The 18036-nt window shown below is 35.9% G+C and overlaps 1 protein-coding gene across 1 annotated transcript; it reads left to right on the forward strand.

Moving 5' to 3' along the window:
* The first annotated feature begins 3496 nt into the window (after positions 1 to 3496).
* LOC116146712 (acyl-CoA-binding domain-containing protein 1-like) lies at positions 3497 to 8378 on the forward strand. The gene is made up of 6 exons (XM_031432133.1): positions 3497 to 4225; positions 4867 to 4972; positions 5094 to 5197; positions 6694 to 6785; positions 7065 to 7162; positions 8051 to 8378. The coding sequence occupies exons 1-6, from the start codon at positions 3711 to 3713 to the stop codon at positions 8216 to 8218; spliced, it is 1083 nt and encodes a 360-aa protein (XP_031287993.1). The 5' UTR covers positions 3497 to 3710; the 3' UTR covers positions 8219 to 8378.
* Positions 8379 to 18036: the final 9658 nt, after the last annotated feature.

Here is an 18036-nt window from a genome sequence, read left to right on the forward strand (position 1 = left end):
AGTCATTCCTCATTACCCTCATCATTGTGGATATATGCATTAAAGACTGCTGTATATTTATTAAATAGGGTTCCTAGTATCCTTTTGACCTGTGGACAGGAAGGAAACCTAGTTTGAGGCACCTGCATGTTTGGGGTTGCCCAGCAGAAGTCAAGATTTATAATCCACATGAAAAGAAACTGGACTCAAGAACGACCAGTGGTTTTTTCATTGGTTATCCAGAAAAATCTAAAGGGTATCGTTTTTACTGTCCTAGCCATAGTACCAGAATAGTTGAGACTGGAAATGCAAGGTTTATTGAGAATGGTGAAACCAGTGGGAGTGTTGAACCACGTAAAGTGGATATTCAAGAAGTTAGGGTATAGGTCCCTACGTCTATGACTTCTACTGAGGTTGTGGTTCCTATAGTTGTCAGACGTTCTGATAACAATCAGAAACAATAAATAATTGAGCAAACACTACCTGATAATTTAGTAATCAATGAACCTGTGATTGGTAGGCCCCATGAAGTAGTAAATGAACCACAAGAAATGGCATTAAGAAGATCTCAAAGGCAAAGGAGATCTGCCATTTCTAATGATTATATGGTTTATCTACAAGAGTCTGAAATTGACTTAGGAATAGAAGCAAATCCAGTTTCGTTTTTACAAGCCCTTAAAAGTGATAATTCTATAAAATGGTTAGACGCCATGAAAGAAGACTTAAAATCAATGGAATACAATGAAGTCTGGGATCTAGTAGTATTGCCTGAAGGTTGTAGAATAGTCAGGTGTAAATGGGTCTATAAGACCAAGCGCGACTCTAATGGCAATATTGAACGGTACAAGGCCAGACTTGTTGTCAAAGGTTTTACTCAAAAAGACGGTGTTGATTACAATGAGACTTTTTTGCCAGTTTCCTCAAAGGACTCGTTTAGAATTATTATGGCAATGATAGCTCATTATGATCTAGAGCTTCATCAAATGGATGTGAAAATTGCCTTTCTGAATGGGGATTTAGAAGAAGAAGTGTACATGGAACAACCTAATGGTTTTCCAATTGAAGGGAAGGAACACATGGTGTGTAAATTAAAAAAATCTATATACGGATTAAAACAAGCTTCCAAACAATGATACCTCAAGTTCAATGATACCATTAATACTTTCGGATTTAAGGAAAACACTGTTAATCGGTGTATATATCTAAAGGTCAGTGAGAGCGCATTTGTAATTCTAGTCATGTATGTTGATGACATTTTGCTTGCTACTAATGATCTTGGCATGATGTATGAAACCAAGAAGTTTCTCTCTAAGAACTTTGAGATGAAGAATATGGGTGAGGCATCTTATGTGATTGGAATTGAAATTATCCGTGATAGATCACAAGGGTTGTTGGGATTGTCTCAAAAAGCTTATATCAACAAAGTTCTGGAGAGATACACAATGGATAAGTGCTCTGCGAGTCCAGTTCCAATTCAAAAAGGTGATAAGTTGAGCCTTAAGCAATGCGCACAGATTGAATTGGAACGTAAGCAAATGCAGCATATTCCTTATGCATCAGTTGTCGGAAGTTTAATGTATGCTCAGACATGTACCAGACCAGACATTAGTTTTGCGGTCGGTTTGCTAGGTAGATATCAAAGTAATCTTGGAATGCATCATTGGCGAGCTGCAAAGAAAGTGTTAAGATATTTACAAGGGACGAAGGATCATATGCTTACCTATAAGAGATCTGATTATCTTGAGGTAGTTGGATATTCAGATTCAGATTTCGTTGGTTGTTTAGACGCCAGGAAATCCACTTTTGGCTACATATTTATGTTAGCTGGAGGAGCAGTTTCATGGAAAAGTGCGAAGCAGTCTGTCATTGTTGCTTCCACTATGGAGGCTGAGTTTGTGGTATACTTTGAGGCTACAGTTCAAGGATTATGGTTGCGGAATTTTATTTCAGAACTTGGGATTGTCGATAGTATTGCCAAGCCGCTGGAAATTTATTGTGATAATGCCACAGCAGTCTTCTTTTCTAAAAACGACAAATATTCAAAATGTGCTAAACATATGGAATTAAAATACTTTGTCGTTAAAGAAGAAGTTCAGAAACAAAGAGTGACTATTGAGCATATTAGCACCAATTTTATGATAACGGATCCGCTGACTAAAGGGCTATCATCTAAGATCTTTAGTGAGCACGTTGAAAGGATGGGTATTATTGCCCGTTATGATTGATATATAATGTATTGTATATGTTCCTTGAAATTATGTTGTTAACATTATGTTGTTTTTATGTATATAAAGCTCTCTATGTTTAGTCACTCTGAGCTCTTGATGTATTGTTTCTGATTGATATAAGTTATTCTGTTGTATGTTTCTTTATATTATGTTGTTTTGTATAATGAATGATAAAGATGACAGAATTTGTCCTTGATAAGGGCATTATTGTTGGACCATTAAAAATTATTATAGATTGTTCTGAGTATAGAATTTGTAAAGTGATACATGGAAGGGAATATGTTGATTTAATAACATATGACCGCCATGATCCTTATAGGTTCCTACTTTATAATGTTTATATCTTGACCATTTAAGATATGACCTTTAATTAATTATTATTGTATACACTTTATGTTTAATTTCTAAGCTGTAAAGTTTTATTTTTATGACACATGGATCAAGTGGGAGAATATTAGAATTATTTATAATTCTTATAAAGTGGTTCATGTGAATTAAATATAATATAAGGTTTAGTAATAATTAATTTAATTGAAAGACATATTAGTCTTTAACTTTGATGGAAAGGTTACATCAGTTAATAAAATAACTCATGTCTGCAGTTAATTAAATAACTGCAATATAAAAGGTGGGTCCTCTCTCTATTTCCAATGTACGTTAAAATTTTTCTCTATCCATCGAGAGAGTTTGCGATCATAGAAGGGAAGAAAGGGAGAAAAACACTACCTATTTTGATTCAATCAAGATTCAAGTTTTAATTTTCAAACTATGGAATCATGTATGTATTTCTTTTATATATATGTGAAAATTTATCAAGTTTCAACATCCTATAATTTTATATTTGTGCAACTTAGGACATAGAAACATGAATTGATTATTGATTCTTTGCTTTTGATGAGTTTGCTTTTTAAGTTTACACTAAGGTAGTCCCCACAAAGAGGCAAGTCTCCTATTAGTCGTCGAAGGCTTCAATTTCTGCAAGTCTATGGCTCTTTCCCTAACAACATTTTTGATTAAGTTTGTAATGGTTATGGCATCCTTACAAAAACTTCCAAAAACTCGACCATTCCTTTCTCTCCAAATCCAATAAATGGATCTCTTGCTGGAAATATTCCTTGACCTTGCTTTTACCATTTTGCCCTTGCTAAATTTGGGTGCTACATACTTTCAACGTTTGAATATAAAAAATGGGGGTGATGTTGTTAATTTTTGAAACCTATGATAGAAATAAACATAAATGTGTAGTCAAATGTAATTAATCTTCCAAATATTAATTTGTTCCATCCGCTGTCATGACTCTGTCCAAAACTGGCTTCTCTCGTACCTTATTATTATAAGGTTGCGCTCTGTTCTCACGGCGCCAAATTAATTCTTTCTCTCGCTTTCTCCACCAAATCAAATCCACTCCTCTCAATTTCATTTTCATTTTCCCCCAATTTTTTAGGGTTTTAGCCTCTCCATTTTCTAGGGTTAGGGTTTGTTTTTTTCACTTGTTTCACAGCCATGAGTGAATGGCAACCACTTCTGCAATCAATTTTCATCGGCTTAATATTCTCTTATCTCGTCGCCAAGTTAATCTCTTTAGTTGTTTCATTCAAAGACGACAATTTAACAATCACTCGTAACACTGAGTCTAATTCTCAGTCTAAGAAAACCGTCGTTCTTCTCGATGAGAATCCGCGTGGACCGGAGGCCGATTTGGGCCTGCGCCTGGCCCACGATGCTCGCGAGACTGAATCTATGATCGCCGAACTTGGGAGCGTGAGAAATGAGAGCTTACCTTGCAGTGATTATGATGACGACGACGATGACGACTGGGAGGGTGTTGAGAGCACGGAATTGGATGAGATGTTCAGTGCTGCGACGGCGTTTGTGGCGGCCACTGCTGCAACGTCTCCCGCGCAGAAGGTTTCGAGTGATGTGCAGTTACAGCTTTATGGGTTGTACAAGATTGCCACTGAAGGACCCTGTAGTACTCCCCAGCCTTCTGCTTTGAAAATGACGGCTAGAGCCAAGTGGTAAGCTTCCTTAATTTATTCTTTTAGTGTAATTGCGTAATCTTTATTGGCTGATTAATCAAATATTGGTGTGATATAATTGATTGATTAGAATCAAATAATAGTTTCATTAAGTTATATTTACTTATCATAAAGTTACTCTACCTGTAGCCTCCGAGGTTTTAAGATACAGCTGTACTTAACAAGAATATTTTTTGCTTTATTTGTGGGGGTCATATTGAAAATTTACAGTTATCTGTTTGGGAGTTGGTGTAGCCGTTGAAGGAGTTGAAACCATTGGGAAGCCAGTTGATGAAGGATGCATTTGATTAAAGCACGTGATATGAGTTTTAAAAGAGAGTCATCCTTCAAATGGAAGCTTTAACAAGACCTATTGTATAATTTATCCTTCAACTCGAATTATAAGATTGAATGTGTACCAACTGTTTCAGGTTTAGAGATCTCATGGTTGAATGAATATTGTATTATATGTTTATTGGGTCCTATCACTCCAGAAGGAGCAATGCAGAAATATATTGATATTCTTATGGAGCATATGTGTGTCTATATTTAACAATTGTTTCTGGTTTAAAGTCTCATGGTTGTATGATGAAATACATAATTCTTTGATGAAATACATAATTCTTGTTAATTGTTTCTAGGCAAGCGTGGCAGAAATTGGGTGCTATGCCTCCAGAAGAAGCAATGCAGAAATATATTGATATTGTTACAGAGCTATATCCTACTTGGGCTGCTGGTTTATCCACTGTGAGAATTAATCTTCTTGTTTATCATGTTTCTGTTTGTCTTAAACTGCCACAAACCTTTTACTTTATCAAGGATATTTTGCGTTTACTTAATCCCTCTTTTTTCAACTGTGGATGACCAGAAGAGCAGAGGTGGAGATGATGATGCAGTAACTAGAGAATCTAAAGGACCGATGGGGCCTGTTTTCAGCTCTTTTGTGTATGAGGAGGAATCTGGAAATGAGTTGTAAGGTTTTAAGAACTTTGTTTCTCAAAATGTTCATATTAAATGCATTGTCTTTTTGTGTGGCATTGGTTGATGGTCTAGCTGATCTGAAATCAATTAAATGGTTTGCAATTCTTTAAAGGTTTGGGTTTTTTTCCTTTCAAATCTTTTGAATATATCGCATATATAAGGGGTTGGCTTTATTTTGTTTTGTTTCCTATTTGCATATCATTATGCTCAAAATGAGTAAGAGCCGCAAGGTCAATTTTTTTTTTTTTTTTTTTTTTAATTAAGCGGGAACTGCTTTCTTTTTGACTTAATTGCTGCAATTTGATGAATGGTAGAGGGGTGTCCTTTTTATTGGTGATATTAGTTTGGGCAAAATTATATATGAGTGTGCTTATCAGAAAGAAAAGAGATATTCCCCTAGAGTTAAGTTAAATTTGTGGCTTTGGTTTCAATTTCATTCCTCCTACATGTCCCAAAAAGAAAAAAAGAAAAAAGAAAAAATAGTCCTGATAATATATTTCCCTCCTTACCATACTATAGTGCAAGCCTTTAAAGACTATATCACTGAGTCATTTAGTTGTTCTTTTGCTTGACTCTGAAATCATTTATATGCTACTTCTTTTATTCATTATGATATTCAATTCTGGCCTGCATCAAAAACTGCTAATACCATCGAATAGTGTGTTTTTGGTAATCTTGTTAAATAGAAGGGAATTATAGCTACAATGTTAAGTAAAGGAGTAGAAGCTATACTTCCTGTTTTGCCAGGTTTAATGTAATTGGTCATTTCATCCAAGTTGCAAGAGGCAGATCTATAGAACTCTTGGTAGTTTTCTCTTGATTATATTTTCCAACTGTTGTATGTGTAACTAATTAATTATCCCTGAAAATAAAGAAGGAATAAGTAAAACAATGTATATTTATTTATAGTTATTATTGTTACTTGTTTAATCTTTGCAGTATGCTGTTGTTTCTTGGTGGATGTATAGTCATTATAACCTTTTCTTTTAACTAGTTTGATGTTATTAATTAATGTTGGGGTGGGATGGAGGTTAGCAAAGATATGTTTGACCTTTTGATGGTTGAATTTGTGCCTGTAGATATATGCTACTGTGAGGTCTTTCGACTGAGTTTATGTATATAGGGGATTGAGGGAGAGGTAGATATTGCAATCATGCATGTGGGATTAAAACATCTGCGCATGATTGCAATCAGTTGTATTTTCATTGGTTTGGGTCAAGGGTTTGTTTTGTTCTGCTCTTCATGGGTCCTTTTCTTGCTCAAATTAGAATATTTGAACTGAATTCTTTTTGAAGGGGAAACAAAATTTGAAATGCTATCTCTATCCAATGCCAAAAATGTCAGAAGTACTGAATTCGTGTTGGTAAATAGAATGCTTGTTTTCAAGAAACTCATTGATACTTTAAAAACTACCCTTTCTTTGTCAAAAGAAGTAATGTTTATGAAACACAAAATTATGATGACAAGCTAAAACTTGTTATTTACAGGAAAATGGATGCTGTACATGCTTTTGCCAGAGAAGGAGAAGTGGATAATTTGCTTAAATGTATTGAAAATGGTGTTTCAGTGAATTTGAGAGGTACTATTTTACTTTTAATTGTAGTTTACTATTTTCCTTGGCATTGACACTGTTGGCATTGATGACAACGGTGCTGACACATCGACATAATTCTTAGAGATGCAGAGCAGACCAAGCTGCTCATGAACAGAACAGCTCATCTGAGCTTTTTGTGAAGCTCATTCACCTATTGAGTGAGCGAAACACAAATACATGGATGTTTTTCTTCCTAGTTTGATCTGCATTCAAGGATCACAAGGTTTATATTGCTAATTTAATGGTTAACTGGTGATATTCTAGATAGTGAGGGTCGGACTCCATTGCATTGGGCTGTAGATCGTGGCCACCTCAACGTCTGCGAACTCCTTGTTAGCAGGAACGCTGATGTAAATGCAAAAGTAAGTAATTTTTATATATACATGTACACATGCTCATTTTTATAAGGTTGCTTTTGTCATTTGAGAATAGAACATAATTGAAAGTCTATGTTCCGATCTGCCATTGGATTTTAATCACTTCTTGTGTGTTCATTTTAAAATCAGGAAATCTACATTTCCTGTCGGTTGATTTTCAGGGATGGTTTATCATTTATCATCCTACTTTGGAGTTTTAATGATTTAAGCTTTCTTCTAGGAATTGTTTGTATAACTTATGAGATTTAATTAATCTGGTTGTTTAGTGATTAACGGACTCGTATTTTGGAAACAGATGGTTAAAAAAAAAACATTTAAATTTGTTTCGTTCTAATATTTTGGATAAGTAGAAAAGGAGTTGTGTGTTTTCTAATTTTTGAGAAACACATAAATGGCTTTTCTGTCATTTTTTTAGTGTAATGCTAATTTTTTCTGAATGAATTTTGTTTATTCCAAATCATGTTCTCGAAATGTATTATGAATATATTTCTTAATTTCAAGAGCCCAAAACCATTTTCAAAAAGGTACCTCTATGATCAACTTTTTATGTCATCATTTTCTGGATTACATATTGTTCAAAGTGATAAGATCAAGGGATAAGTTTAAAAGTTGTTCAAATAGTAGATTGGGAAAATAGCAGATTTGGCCAGATTTTTTGAGAGGAAGATTTTTTTAAATATTACCACCCTCTGCAATCAGCAGGCCTTACTCTCTTTCCATGCTTGAGTTCTATTGTTTCGAAATCTGACTTGTGTCTTTTGGGAACTTGATTAGAACTTATCAAGTGTCCTACTTCTTCCTTCGTGTCTTAACAATTATTGTTGTTTATTAATTAACATATTCGCTCTATTTGGTATTTTTTTCAAATGGAAGGACAATGAAGGCCAAACTCCATTGCATTATGCTGTTGTGTGCGAGAGGGAAGCTGTTGCTGAGTTTCTTGTGAAGCAAAATGCTAACATAGACATACAGGATAATGATGGCAACTCCCCTAGTGAGAACTGGCCTTGGATGCGAGATGCAGTGAAACAGAGTGACTGATGGTTGTGTTTTGTTATGGTAGCTCAAGTAATTCTCGACAAATTTCTCATGCTTGTACATGGCTATACAATGATAACAACCTCTTTCAACTTATTTCATCTTAATGATATATTAGTATCGGGCTTTATATTCTCGGCCCTCTGCTAATTGTGATTCTTCATCTTCAGTAATTGAGGGAATATGAAGAATGAAGTTTTATGGTTGAATGGGCTGCATACACTCAAAAAAGTCATCATGCTTTTTTATCTTTTTCTTTTCACCATTGTATTACTGATGGCATGTTATGATATTTTTCAATGGTAGTAACATGTGTCAAATTTAACCCAAGGAAATTTGAAGTGCCAATTTGTTTGGTATTATGTAATAATCAAATCTCTTTTCATTTTAGACTAAATGATTTTCTTTTTTTATAGTTATGCTATTTGGATGTTATTATGAGCAATGTTTTAAAACTCGGTCTGGCTCGGCCTAGCTGACTTAACAGTACGATGGGGGACCAGTCACTAAGCCAGGCCGGTCAAAGTGAAAAACCGATAACATGAATTCACATAGTATGACCCACAGTTGGATCGATGTTATTGTAGCAACTTGCCAATCCAACTGGTTTAGGGGCAAAATTGGGTTAACTAATCCCCAATTTTTTAAATCCCGAATTTGAGTTTTTATCATTGGACCATGGTTTTTAGCTCTCAAATTTAGAGTTCATTCTTTGTAAGAAGAAGAAAGGAAGAAGGAAGAAGTGGTCGGTTCGATTTGGACCTTGTTTGGTTAGATTGCGATGGCCAAGGCCTTCTTGGTCATCAAGTGAAGTAAGGGGGAGGGGAAGGAAGAAGAAAGGGAAGAGGAGACAAAGAGAAAGAGGAAGGAAGAATATTAGAAGAAAGAAAAGAGGAGACGAAGAGAAAGAGGAAGGAAGAAGGAAGAAGAAAGAGAAAGAGGACAGGAAAATGTTGTAGTAGAGAGAGGGGAAAGTGATGGGGAGAGAGAAGAAAGAAGAAAGAAAAGAGTGATGGGGAGAAAGAAAAAAATAATTAGTAATACAAGTTATAGGAGTGCGTTTGCTTTACTTCAAACTTATAGGGATTTATGGGCCAAATTTAAGGGTGTATTTGCTGGTTTTTAAGCTTATAAGGACTTAATAGTAATTGTTTAGAGGAGGTGTACATTGTACACCGGTCAACCTAGGAACTGGCCCTTTAAAACATTGAATCTGAGTTGATTGAAACCATGAGTTGTAGTGTTGGATTTATGTTGTCATTCCGAATTATCCTGTTGGCATTTCCTTCTAGGGACACCGTCATTATTAAAAATATAAATTGTTAAAGTAAATTTTTAAGGGAGAACAACATTTTCCCACCCAAGGTTTGGTAAAACAACCTTTTCCGCCCATCAAGTTTCAAAATGACACTTTCCCACCCTTTGTTAAATTCTGATATGTTTTCCATTAATATTTTACTGAAAAGAAGAAAATACCTTAAATATTTTACTTTATAAATTTTTTATTATTTTTTAATTAGCCAAAAAATCAAATATTAAAAATTTAAAAAAGAAAAAATAGTTTACATCACTTAAAAAGTTAGGAGTAATACTATGAAATTGTTTAAAGTTAAATAACTTTCATATTTATTTATTTATAATGTCATCAATATCCTATCACCATTATTTAATAATCTACTAAATTTATAATGTTTTTCATTTTTACTAATTAACATAGAAAATCAATATTCATAATTAATTAAATAAACAAAGAAAAAAAAATCTGTATACTTAGACTAATAAATAATCAAATAAAGATTTTGACTTAACTAAATTTTAATTTATAATAAATTAATTAAGGGTATTTTCCTCTTTTCAATCAAATATTAACAGAAAACACGAACAGAACCTAATGAATGGTGGGAAAGTGTTATTTTGAAACTTGATGGATGAAAAAGTGTCGTTTCGTCAAACCTTGGGTGGGAAAATGTCGTTCTCCCGATTTTTAATCTATCCATCTTAAAATTTCGGGTTAATTTCATTTGCCCCTAGGGAGGTACGTAAGTCTGAAGTGGTACGTCGATTTTCATAAAGTGTTAAATAAGTATTTAAAGTAAACGACATATTCCCACCCAAGGTTTGACGAAAACCAAAGTTGATACCCCAAGTTCCATTTATTCTAGATTCTCACCCTTAAAATAACACTATTAACAATTTTTAGGGTAGTGAGGGTGCAATTACTATAATGCCCTTAACCTAAATTAGTAAATTATATTTTAACCCCTAAATTACTAAAATTATAAAATTAACCATCTTATTTTGAAATTACTTCAATTACACCCTCAGTGACTGCTCACCATCTCTGTGTTCATCGGATATGGGCTGTTTCCGATGGCGGCGAACCCCCTCGTCACCTCCATCACCTTCCCCATCGTCCGTCATCCAAAACCCCTCTAGTTCCCGACTCATTGGGCCCTCCAATCGTCGGCGCCATCAAGCTTAGGTTTTCGTCGTTCTTCGCTGGATTTTGGTCGATTCCAGCGACGAAAATGCAATTGGACATCACCACTGCAACCAGCATCTCCAAGTCTACAAAACCCCTATGTCCCCAGTAGCCGTTTAGTGGCCATTCGTCAATGGAGAGCGACAAAAACCAGTTGCATGTGGCGGCTGTCATGGCTGGCGATCGGCGAGTGATGAGGGATTGTGAAGGGTACGGTTTTGTAGAGGGGAGGATGAGGGTTCGAATCGTGGTGACAAGGATGATTTTAGGTGGAAGAATCGCCAGAAAATGGTGAAAAACATCGGCGGTGATGTTAGCTAACGTGCGCCAGAGCTTTGTTAGGGACGGCTAATGTGCGCCTCCTTTGCAAAATGACCAATTTACCCTGAGCTGTTATATCTAACAATTTTCCATTACTTTAAGGGTAGGAATCTGGAATAAATGAAACTTGGGGTACCAACATAGGATTTCATCAAACCTTGGGTGGGAATATGTCGTTTACTCCAAGTATTTATTGTTAAGATGGAGTTGAAAGAAATGAGAAATCAATTGAAGTCGATTTTCATAAAGTCTTAAATAAGCATCTACAGACTACAGTTAAGATAGAGTTGAAAGAAATCATTTGACGTCAAAGTTCAAACTGAAGAAAGGCAAATGCGTAACTGAACTAAGTTTTATTTATTTATTTATTTTTATTTTTAATTTCTCCACTTTTTCTCTTCCCCTTCTCTTCTTCTCTTCTTCTCCTCTCTCTTTTTCTCTATTCATTCTCCCTCCTTTCTCTCCCATTGTTGTCCTTTGATTTGTCCGGATGGCTGTGAAGGGTGGGGTTTAGATGGGTGTGGCAACTGTGGTAGGGTGGTGTTTGTTGGTTAATCGAAAATGGTTTGTTATTGTGGGGTGATAGTATTGGTAATGGGGTGTGGTTGGGTAAAACAGGGGAGAGAAAATAAGGGTAGAAGAAGAAGGGGACGGAAAAAAACATTAAGGGGAGAAAGAAAACAAGAAGGAAAGAAGAAGAGTTTGGTGGTTTTTGGGTGGTTTTGTAGTCGAGTTTGTGGTGGTTTTTGGGTAGTTTTGTGGCTGAATTTTGTGGTGGTTTTTGGGTGGGTTGGTGGCTGAGTTTGTGGGCTAGTTTATGGCTTGGTTTGTGGGTGAGTTTGTGACTCGGTTTGTGGTGGTTTTGGGGTGGCGGCAACTGACTCTATGGAGGTTCTAAGCTTCGTGTGTTGTTTGTTGTTTGGTTGGCCAGATTGTGGTTTTCTGGTGCCGGATAAGGCTGAGTTTGTGGTGGATTGTGGCTTGATGGCTTACCCAAGTTGAAGAAACTCATATTGCAGGGGCCTGTTTACAGGTTTTCAAACTTGCAAGGTTTTTTAAGGTCTGTTTACAAGTTGATTTTTTTTTGTTTTTAGCAGTTTAAGGGTAACAAGATCATTTCATAGAAGTATATCAAATTATCTAAAATCGATTTGGCTGCCTTTAACTTCAACTGAAAAAAACAAATAAAATAGGAGTTAGGTCGTGTTTTTTTTTTTTTTCTTAAAAAAAAAAAAATTGGAGACTTACTTTATTGTGGGGGGAGGGAATTGAAGTTTAGCTCATGTGTGGAAAGTGTCTCCAAGACTAGCCCAACATAATTTCCCTCTTTTTGAATGCCGAAAATACCCCTCCATATATGAACTTCAATAAACGCCCTAGTTAGTAAATACGGGTACGGCAAAAAAACAGTACAGGAATTATACGGGTATAATACAGCAAATAGTGAAAAATACGTTTATAAAAATTCGGCCATAAAATTCGGATACGGGAAAAATACGGTACGGGTATATATGGGTTTACTACGGTGTATTGTCAATAATACGTTTTGAAAAATACGGCAATATCAATCTTAGTTTTAACACTTTTATGGACTACCTGGTTAAAAGCAAAGTATTCAATTAATCAATAACACAAATACACAATATATAATTGATATTCAAATTATAGTCTTCAGACTCAAACACAATATTTAGCCAAGATTCAACTATAGTGTCAAATTAAACACATAAGTCATAACAAAATCAAAATTCAAAATCGAATAAGAGCTCCAAACAAATAAAATACACAAATAATACAACAAAGATTCAAATTATAGTTTGTAACAAAAACTCACAAAGTACATAAACAACAATAAGTCAATAACAACTCAAAAAAGAGCATCGATTTTTTACTGATTTAATTGGTAAGTGAGCTGTTAAATTTTTTACCTATATATATATGAAGCAACTATAAGATAGATAAGATGCCTTTTATTCATACCATACTTAAAGATAACCATGAGACTAACCTCATGGCATACAATGCTGCAAATAAATAAAATATTAAAAGAAACCAAACATGTTTCAAACCAAATGACAGACACATTATGATAAATAAAATTAAAGACTCAAACACCCTGAGGCATGAATAAACTAAACAAACTGTGTTCTGGCAGACACCCTTTTCAACATTCTAAACCATCAAGGATTTCAGTAAAATACGTCTGAATCCAGGATGATTATATCCATGAGGAGGCATCATATTTGGATTGAAGCCAACAGACTGAAGATCAAATGGAAGATTAATCCCTCCACCACTTGATGAACTCGCTCCAAGAAACTGTGGAGGACCAGAATTCTGGATCATAATCTTCTCAGCTTGCTTTGCCGCATTCTTCTTCAGCTCCTCTAGCGCCGCTTTTAACTGCTCAAGTTGTGGCAAACTAAGGTCTTCAATTGGATTCTCCCACCAACACTGAGCCTGAGAAGCCTTCCTCATCTGAATAAGCTCTTCAATCGGATTCTCCCACCAGCATTGAGCCTGACTGAGGAAGAAGAACTGTTGACTGTCGAAGAACTGAAGAAGAACGACTGAACGAGATTTGTTTTAATTTTTTGTAAAAACCCACCAAAACGACGTCGTTTTGGGGGTGTAAGATTTTGTTTTTTTTTTATTTTTTTTTTCAAAAATTCGCGAATAATTCGCGAATTATACGCGAATTATATGGAAAACCTTATTATACGCGAATTATACGGTAGATTTTACAAAATATGTATACGCGCATTTTATACGTAAATTATACGGCTGTCCATACAATTCGCGTATAATACGCGTTTTTTCTAACTAGGATAAACGCTAACCCTGCACTCCTCTCCAATTTCAAATCATCCAATACACAAATGCAACTGTATTTGGTCGAAATCCAACAAAGAAGTGATTCGATTTCTTCATCAGTGCAATTACCCAAGGAATCATTTGTGATTGAAGAAGGCATGTTAGGTTTTCTCTTGATTTTAATTTATTTCAAGTATTAAAATCATTTATTTTGTGTTTTCGAGGTAAATCGTGTTGTTTTGACTTAGCTAGAGTAGTTTTTGAATTTAAGATTGCATGTTTGTTGGTTGGTTTAGTTGTGTGGATGGAAAATAGCAGTGGCGGTGCAACTGTGTGCGATTTTTTATCGATATACTTAGGTATTTGTCACTGTCGGTCACATTTGGTCAGAGAGCTCTTTGCCAAAATGACTTTGAATAACCGTCTATAAGCCATCGGTTAGTTCAATTTTAGGTAAATCGATACCTAAAATTGAATTGACAAATACTTCATGTCGATTATTCAAAGTGATTGATATCATTGTATCAGTCATTTATGGACTAACCGAATAGAAATTATCAGTCATTTGTGGACTGACCGAATAGCTGGTATTGGTCACTATTAGTCATTTAGGCAGATAGCTCCCTAATGAATGTGACTGACAATGAACAATACTAGGTGTCTCTCACTTTAACTGAAAATAGTTTTAGGGTTTTTTTGAACTTTTTTTTTTTCTGATATTCTATCCTTTGTCATCATGCAGGATTAGGATGGTCTCTATCAGTAAGGATTTGGTTACACCTGCGAATGTGCACCACTATCGGGCGATTGTTACAAACAAATGTGTATGCAGACTGTCTGATGCCTTCTAAGTTGTCGTCTAACAATGGGGGGAGGTTCATCCAGAACAACTAACAATGGGGGGAGGTTCATCCAGAACAATCCAATCATCATTTTCACTCAACCTGGCAAAACGGACGGGTGGGCTGGGTATGGCCTGGGTTTAGTGACGTAGTGTCTAATGGGTATGAGTTCTAAACGTGTCCAAAATATTAGACTCGGATCCTACCTTATGCGGGTAGGGGTGAACCCGCGGGTATCCGTATACTATACACTTCAAATTTATATTAAAACCATTAGCTTCCACCACCGTGGTCGACCTTTTCCACCACCAACCCACAACCAACCATGGTATAACAGATTATACCACAAACTTTCCCTTTTCCTACACCAATTATCTCCAAAATAAAAATAAGAAAAGGATTAAGATATAGAACAAAAACCAAAGCTTGTGCTTTTATTGGTTTGCTTATCCACTCCATCTAACCCATCTTACTTAGCTGCTGCCATACCACAACAAACCCACCAACAACAATAATAGAGAAACGGCCATCAAAAATCAATCTCCACCACACCATTATCATTACTTTTTGAATTGGATTTCTTAGATTTCAAACAATCTTCCATAATCAAAATGAAAACATTTACAACAATCACAAATTAGCAAAACTCAAAATGAAAAAAAAAAAAAAAAAGAAGAAGAAGAAGAAGAAAACGTGGTTTGGGGCGATTGCCAAGGAAGAAACAGCTTTGCGGCACACGAGGCTGTGACGATAGGGGGATTGAATAGAATGGCGGCTGGGTGGGTTGAGCAGAAAGTTGAGAGAGGCGGCAAGTATGTGATGTGAGAATGAGGAGAAGAGAAAGTTGAGAGGCCGTGGGTTGAGTAAAAAGTTGAGAAGAAGAGAAGTTTAGGCTCCGTTTGGTTGGTTTTTGGGAATACTATTATTAGTATTCCCAAAAAAGTTAAACTGTAAAATGCTCAAAAACTCACAATATTATCCAATATTATTCAACTTTTTTAAACCCCCTAAATTTGTTAATTTAATTAAATACTCCAAATTTTTTTTTTGAAATTGGAAAAACACCCCTAAGCCCACATTATACTAGATTTCGGCCATCACTATCGGAAGTTGACCAGAATCTGATATAATGGCGCACTACCGGTTGAATCTGGCTGGTAGTACGCTGATGTGGATCTGGCCGGAAAAGGCCAGATCTAAGACCAAAGATCTGGCCGTAACCAGACGTCAACGACGACTAACATATGGTCGTCGTTGACCATCAATGACGGCTGTATCTTTGGTCGTCGTTGATGAGCAAATGCGGCCAGATCTAGCCGTCAATGGCCAGATCTAGCCGTAGATCGGCAAAGGCCATATCGACGCACGACCGGCAAGATCCAGCCGGTCATGCGCCGATATGGCGACTCTGGCCACCCTCCGGCGGTGGTGGTCGGCTGTGATTATTCAATGGGTGGGTTGGGGCTGTTTTTGTTAACTTTCAAAGTTTTATTATAGGGGTGTTTAGTAAATAAACAAACATAGGGGGCATTTTTATTAATTTCCAAATCCACATCATAATACCCGCCCAATTCAACTTTTTTTAATTTTTTTCAAAAAAAATTTCTAAAAACTGCAAAAAAGTGAACCAAACGGAGCCTTAGGAATTAGGTTAATTTTTTTTTATTATTGTTAATTTATACGGGTAGCCGAATATACGCGGCCCATCCACTAAAAAACAGGTTGGGCCAGGTATGGGTCCAAAAAAAAGGGGTTCAAAATCAAAGACCCATACCCTATATTATTTTGATGGGTACGGGTCCACCCGTGGGTATGAACCCGTTTTGCCTAGTCTAATTTTCAACTACTAGATAGGCAAATTCTAGCTATGCCAGCCTAAATTTTTCATTGTCTTACATGTCAGAGTAGTATTTGTAAGTGTCAATTTTGTTATTTTCTCTTAAAACTGCCAAAACATGTTTGCATGGAAGCCTATCAAGCTCAAAACGATGGCAAATGCACGTCCTCGCTTCCATTATCACAACCGATTTGACACGACTTATCGATGAGTGAATGTCCAACATAATAACAAGTTCTTCAACTTCTCCAATAACACATTTTAGCTTTGTCAAAAATAATCCCACGATTCCTTAGATTCAACTTCACCAACCCTAAATGCCAAAAGGAAAATATGCTCGTTTTCATCTTTACATGTTGCCAAAAACAACGACCCCAATTACTTTAAAAGATATGTTGCGTTTATGGCAATTAGAGGTCGTATGTTCAAAATCCTCTGATTGTAGCACCCATAGCCATAAAGAAGAGCTTAAACCAGTTATCTCTATCAATAACCACATCGTGGTTGTCCTAGGATTATTTCATTTGAGCATGTGACAATACGATGGTAGCTTAGCGAATGAGTCTTCACTTGCTCCCCTAAGGAGCTTGAGGACATGCTTTTTAGCTTTCCATGTTTTATTGTATGGTATACGATGGTAGTGAATGTAGTTCCACAACTCTAGCAGAAGCATTGCTATTATCAAGGAGAAGTTGATCTCTAGAAAAAGTATGTACAAAGATGAATTTTTTTACTTCAAAATATGGAGTAGGTATCATCCTCATTGCTTAAACCCGCCATTTACACTTGACACGAACCTTGCATACGGCCTCAAATCGGTCTCTAGTGGATCGATACTCCTTATACTCAAAGTTATGTTGTAATCTATATCGACCCAATCAATCTTTTATCTCTTTGTTTTGTATTGAAAACAAGTACAGCCCAAATATCACAATCTTTTGTGGTAGAAACAACATCTAAAGCCATTTCAGGTGATCCAAGAATAGAAACCCCCAGTATCTTACCACTATATAGGCCCGCATAAGTTGGTCTAACTCTAGTATTGGTACTCTATGGTAGACGTGTTGGTGGATTGGGTGCTGAAACGATATGTTTGTTGGAACAAGAATGTCTGTTAGCGCTTCCTTTTTTACAAACAAGAACAAAGAAAGAAATTCTACAAAGAAGACAGAGAAGAGAGAGAGAGAGAAAGTTTCGTGTATATTCAATAAAGTTGTAGAGTGCCTTTACACCTCAGCTTTCTATTTATTAAAAATACTGCATATTGACTTTTCTAAACTAATGACTTACTGTACACACTTACTAAAATAATGACAGCATAATTTATTTACATAAACTAAATATACAGCTAACTATATAGTCAATATCCCCCCTCAAGCTGGACACTGATGTATATCAAAGAGTCCAAGCTTGGATATGAAGTGTTGATGTTGACGTTTGCACAAGCCTTTAGTGAAGAGATCAGCTGGCTGGTCAGTAGTAGAAGATGAGCAGTCTTTATGATATTGGCTACAATTTTCTCACG

Source organism: Pistacia vera, unplaced genomic scaffold, assembly GCF_008641045.1.
Source record: "Pistacia vera cultivar Batoury unplaced genomic scaffold, PisVer_v2 Contig482, whole genome shotgun sequence".
Lineage (NCBI taxonomy): Eukaryota > Viridiplantae > Streptophyta > Magnoliopsida > Sapindales > Anacardiaceae > Pistacia > Pistacia vera.